The 5,421-nt window shown below is 29.3% G+C and overlaps 2 protein-coding genes across 2 annotated transcripts in view; both read left to right on the top strand.

Annotated features, from left to right (window-relative positions):
• The window catches only part of HELRODRAFT_156361 (hypothetical protein), a gene marked incomplete at both ends in the record, with an annotated part of 4,659 nt that extends 2,506 nt beyond the window's left edge, over window positions 1–2,153 (top strand). The window contains 3 exons of the mRNA XM_009013446.1: window positions 763–891; window positions 1,892–2,005; window positions 2,071–2,153. Coding sequence (XP_009011694.1) covers window positions 763–891; window positions 1,892–2,005; window positions 2,071–2,153 — 326 coding nt within the window. The remainder of the gene's footprint in view (window positions 1–762; window positions 892–1,891; window positions 2,006–2,070) is intronic.
• Window positions 2,154–2,365: 212 nt separating this feature from the next.
• HELRODRAFT_167698 (hypothetical protein) overlaps window positions 2,366–5,421 on the top strand; it is a gene marked incomplete at both ends in the record, with an annotated part of 4,716 nt that continues 1,660 nt past the window's right edge. The window contains 4 exons of the mRNA XM_009013447.1: window positions 2,366–2,392; window positions 4,116–4,307; window positions 4,804–4,947; window positions 5,146–5,248. Coding sequence (XP_009011695.1) covers window positions 2,366–2,392; window positions 4,116–4,307; window positions 4,804–4,947; window positions 5,146–5,248 — 466 coding nt within the window. The remainder of the gene's footprint in view (window positions 2,393–4,115; window positions 4,308–4,803; window positions 4,948–5,145; window positions 5,249–5,421) is intronic.

Genomic DNA, 5,421 nt, shown 5'->3' on the forward strand with positions numbered 1-5,421 from the left:
ACATGTCAGTGATGAATTTGATTATTTCATCGTCAAAAAATAATTTAAACAGAGTGTGAGGAGATGAATTCTCAAATTCTCTATTTTCAGAAAACACTGGTATGGGTTCTACATTCAAAATGTCACTCTTCTTCCAATTTCTTTCAATTGATATACTTTTTTTTAATGGTGTTTGTATTTGCATATCAATTTCTTCTTTCTGAAGCATTTCTTTGCCTGCCTCAATGTTGGAAATTAATGCTTCAGCATTTGAATTCAATAAAGTTTTTGATAAATTGTCAATAATTCCTTCCCCATCCTCAGGACCACTATCTTGATCTGAACAATTTTAGTGTTTATAAAAAAACTACAAGATGTTCTATCATCAATTTCACGTAATTAACTAAATAAATAATAATGCAATTTAAAATTTTTAAAAGTTTCAGGAAAAAATTTAATCAAAATTGTTTATTACCTTTTTTGATTAGACATGTCAAAAAATCGAAATTTTCAGTATCGCTGACTTTAAACATAAAAAACTTCAACAAATTTTCTGATGAAACAAAAAGGTAAACAAAATAGTGAAGATGGGTGATTTATAGAGATGTGCTATAAAAAAAAACTCAAATAAGACAAAGACTAATTTGATAATGAATTTAAAAGAGCTGTTCCTAAAAAGACCCACTATGCATTGGTGGGTTAACTATGTCGTATATGATTTATTAGTTTTTACCTGAATTATAACTATTATATGCCAATAATTTGTAAACGTTTATTTTCCAGGAGCCAAAAATTTATACATCATCTCTGTTCATGGCATTAAAGGTAGATTGAATAGATTGCCTGCAGCTGGCAGTGGTGATATGGTTATGGCAACAGTAAAAAAAGGCAAACCAGAACTTAGGAAAAAGGGTAATTATATGTTTTTTCATCATTTGTTTATTATATGTTGACTTTCATAAAGAAGGTCAACCTTAAATGTATCCCAGATTACTTGTATTTTTTGACTTGTTTAAATTATTTTAGCATGAATTTGTTTTTATGTTGTACAATGAGTGGTTTATAGATTTACACATAAATTTCATTATAATTTCAGTCATTTTTTGTATGCACTAAATTTTACTGTAACAATATTCTTGTCTTTCATGTTTCAAAGTTTGTGAGTCCTTAATGTTCTGCTCTACACATCTTGGATTTGATAAATTATTTGACGGTTTTAGAATTATAAAGTTAAGTTGAACAGTAATCCTTGCCTTTGTTGCTAAATTTGAGAATGTTGACCATGCAACTGCCACTTCAGAGCCATTTCAAACACCTGACATGTGACACCCTCTTGGCCTATGCATGTTCTCTAATTTTGTCAGTTTTGTAATTGTATTTTATATCACATTCTTAAATTGGTACCAAAGATTACAGTCAATTCAACAGTACAAATTGGCTAAACTCCTTTTTAGATTTAACAAGACACCATAAAATAGTCTTTATTTGGTCAGGCATTTGTGCTCTCCAATCCTCAAAAACATTTTATTGGGTCCATTATAATCTTGCCTAATTTCTTCTTATCAAAATAGTAAGCTCTCAATTTATACAATCTCGTTTATCACCATAAACATCTGCACTTTTTTATACATATTTCCATGGCTGAATCAAAATTTCCAGGTCTCAGTTTTCAGCATAAAACTGAACAACTTTGAAGGGGTCTGCTCAATTTTGAACCCAGTGCTTTATCCTATTTGTTTTAACTCCTGACCCCGCTGAGGCAGCACTGCAGTTTGGTGCCTAATCTGCTATTTGGTTTTCTATTAAGAATTAATATGTAAAATTGATTTGATTGTATTTTTGTGAAAATTCACTTAATTTTTTTGTATAAGATTTTTAAATAGTGAATTTTTTATTTAATTATTTGTTTTAGTAATGCCGGCTGTTGTGGTACGGCAACGTAAAGCCATAAGACGAAAAGATGGGACCTTTTTAACATTTGAAGATAATGCTGGTGTTATAGTTAACAATAAAGGCGAAATGAAAGGTGGTTATTTCAATTCTATGCTTTTTAATTTGGATACATGTCCTGTATTATTATTCAACTTATAGGTTCCGCCATCACTGGACCTGTTGCCAAAGAATGTGCTGATCTCTGGCCACGTATTGCGTCAAATGCCAGTTGTATTCAGTAGACTTTAACAATTTTTTCTGAATTGATTTAAAAAAAATTTCAATCGAATTAGTTGTTTAATATCATTTGTTGTCGAAATCGCGACTTCAAACGGCTATCGAATTCGTATTTGTCCAGTCATAAAATAAGTTTTCCGTCGAAAAACTTTTTGATGATTTATATAAAGCAAGTGAGGTCTGCGTTTTTCACTTTAGGAGCTCCACAGGTTTAAACATGGGCAGGACGGATTTTGAAAAACGAGTAAGCCCAGTCGGCAGAAATTTCTTGGCTCGAATGCTACACGAAACTCGCACGCTTATGATGCGGTGCTTGCGCGTACATACGTAACGTATGTGTACGTCGTGTGGTTTGGATAGAAGAGTCTTTGTGGCGCGAATGTTTTAGGGTAATTGAATGTTTTAGAATAACGTAAACAGCTTTTCGTCTGACAGATTGACAGCCTTAGGAAGAATTATAAAAGATTGAAAGATGTTGAGATCACTAAGCTTAGGTTTTATCTTATCGTTAGTTTGTATTGTATTATACCTGGCGCCTCGTATAGAATAACGAGCTTCATATAATTTGTACTCCTTTTATGTCGAATTGTGACCTGCGAGCGTAATAAATTAGGCTAACACAGATAATGAGTATGGGTCAAGGAAAGGATAATGACCTTGATGTTTTTTTTTATCCACTCCAGCACAGTTTACAATTTTCCATCAACACATCATTAACCTGACAATCTTAACACTGTATTTTGTCAATACAAGATTGACATTTAGCTATCATCTTCCAACTTATCTGGAGTCAACCACTTAGGCGTTACTCTTTACCCTCCGCTCTCATAAAAATGTGAAACCAAGTAATTTGGTATATTTGGTACACTGTCTTTTTATTCATTCTTTTGACTTGTCCAAGTTACCATGCTTTCTTGTATTATTCATCCTTGATTACTACAACCTGCGACTCTCTATCATCTTAGATACCTGCTTTTCAGCAAATACAAAACAGTTTCGACAAATTTGTTCTAAATTTACCTCGTCTTAACGCTTGCTCATCATTTCTCACATATACAAAACACAATTATTCAAAAAACATTTAAAAAAACATTTATTCTACATATTTGCAAAATACTGATGGCAATGTGATTAAATTGTCTATGCTTCAAGACAAATAAAAGTAGCTATGTTTTGCTCAACTTACCTGTACAGACGACGAACACCTGATTAATTTATTTTCGATTATTTTTTGATGCTTGTGAGAATTTTTCAAAAAGATTTTAAATGGAGTACATTAGCTACAAACCGCATAACAAAAATGAAGATAACACAATTTATTTTATGAGATTTTTTTTGTTCATATATACATTTATTACCTTTGTTAGTCCTTTTTATACTTTTTTTATTTTTAATTTTTTATGATGTAAAATTTAAAAAAAAAACTTTTAATTTAGTTTAATTTTAGTTTTAATTGTAAATTAAACATTATATTTTGATGATAAGGTAAGTTTATAAATTCACTTATTAATTAATAAATTAATAATAACAATAAAACAAGCCTAAGGATGAGGTTTGGGATAGGAACTATTAGTAAGTATAATAAAATTATAAATTAAGCAGCCTAATGCCGCAATTGGACATTTGCTCAAGGCATTAAAAGAAAATACTTTTGTGTTTTATTTTAATAAATAAGGGTTGTGTGTTATTCATAAAGTCATAATAATAGGTTGACAAAATTTGGTAGTTTTTGTTATTCTTTTAAAAAAAAAACTATTATTAATCATTAACTCAGTTGGATCTCTGACTTACAAAAAATATATTACCATGCTTATATATTTTAAAACATGTTCATAATGATAACCTTAACTTTTTAAGTACATGCTTATTAATGAGAATGTAATAAAAAATAAACAAACAAACAAACTGTGGCGCCTCACTTCATTATTTATCAATATTTTTTAACTTGAATAATTGAATTCACACAGTTATTTGGATTGGTGTTACTTGCTGTGGGAATTTGGCTTGGGGTGGATAGAAATTTTATGACAACCATCATTGGAAATAATTTGTATGCTGCTGCAGTTTTTTTGATCCTAGCTGGTGGTGTTACAATATTTTTCATTTCCTTTTTTGGGTGTTGTGGTGTCATCCGAGAAAATAAGATATTCTTGAAAATAGTTAGATCAAGTTTTTTAATTTTATTTGTTTCTTGAAAAGTTTTAATACGATTGTATTTTTTTCCTATATTCTATGTATGATATATGATCATTGTACTTGTTTTTAACAATGAATTTTTAGCTTGGTTTTTTTTTATTATAAGTTAAACTAATCTTCATCATAATCATAAAGAATTGGTATATACAGAAGAAACTTTTGATGATATTTGCCAAATTTATTGAATTAATCTTAACAATTCAGCTATTTACAATACTTCAGTATTGTACAAAAATATTTTTTACTTTCATTAGTTGGAATTCTAATATTTTATTATTACATTGTATTTACAATTCAATTCTCTAAAATTTGAATGTTTCTAATACATTTTCCAACTTCTTAACTCCAGTATCTCGTTGTTTTGATTATTATTTCCATTGGACTTTTCATAGGAGGCATATGTGCCATCGTCTTCAGAACTCAGGTGAGCATTCAGCATTTTACATCATAAACTTGAAGCTGATGTTTTGTTACATAATCATTAAGATTGGGGATAAAGTAAAGGAAACAATGTCAAGCACTCTAACTGATTTTTATGGAGTAAATTTTCAAAATGAATATAACAGAGCTGTCACTGATGCATGGGACAAAGCTCAAGAAAGGGTTATTTTCATTTTTTTACCCAAATTTTTTTTACAAAATATGTTAATTAGTAATTTAAATTTTAATATACCACCTTGGTTACTTTCTGACACTTATTACTTCTAATATTATATTGGATATTTTATAAGTTTATTTTGATTTTTTGTTTGGATTTAGATGTAATATTATATTCATTTTCAACTTTAATTTATTTTCAAGCTAAAATGTTGTGGTGTGACAAAAGAGGGTTGGTACATATATAGAAATAGCAACTGGTTTAAAAGTTTTGGCTCTCTTATTGACAGAGAAATTATATATGAAGGTAATTGCAACTTTTTCAATGATTGACATTCAACTGTTTTTTAAAGTATTTGATCATTTTTCATGATATTGAATCGGTTATTTTTTTCGGTCCGCTATGTGCAGTGCAGATGATTTTCTACGCATAANAATTTTTTTAAATTTTATGAACACGTTTATTTAAGATTATTTTCT

Source organism: Helobdella robusta (genome assembly GCF_000326865.2).
Source record: "Helobdella robusta unplaced genomic scaffold HELROscaffold_12, whole genome shotgun sequence".
NCBI lineage: Eukaryota > Metazoa > Annelida > Clitellata > Rhynchobdellida > Glossiphoniidae > Helobdella > Helobdella robusta.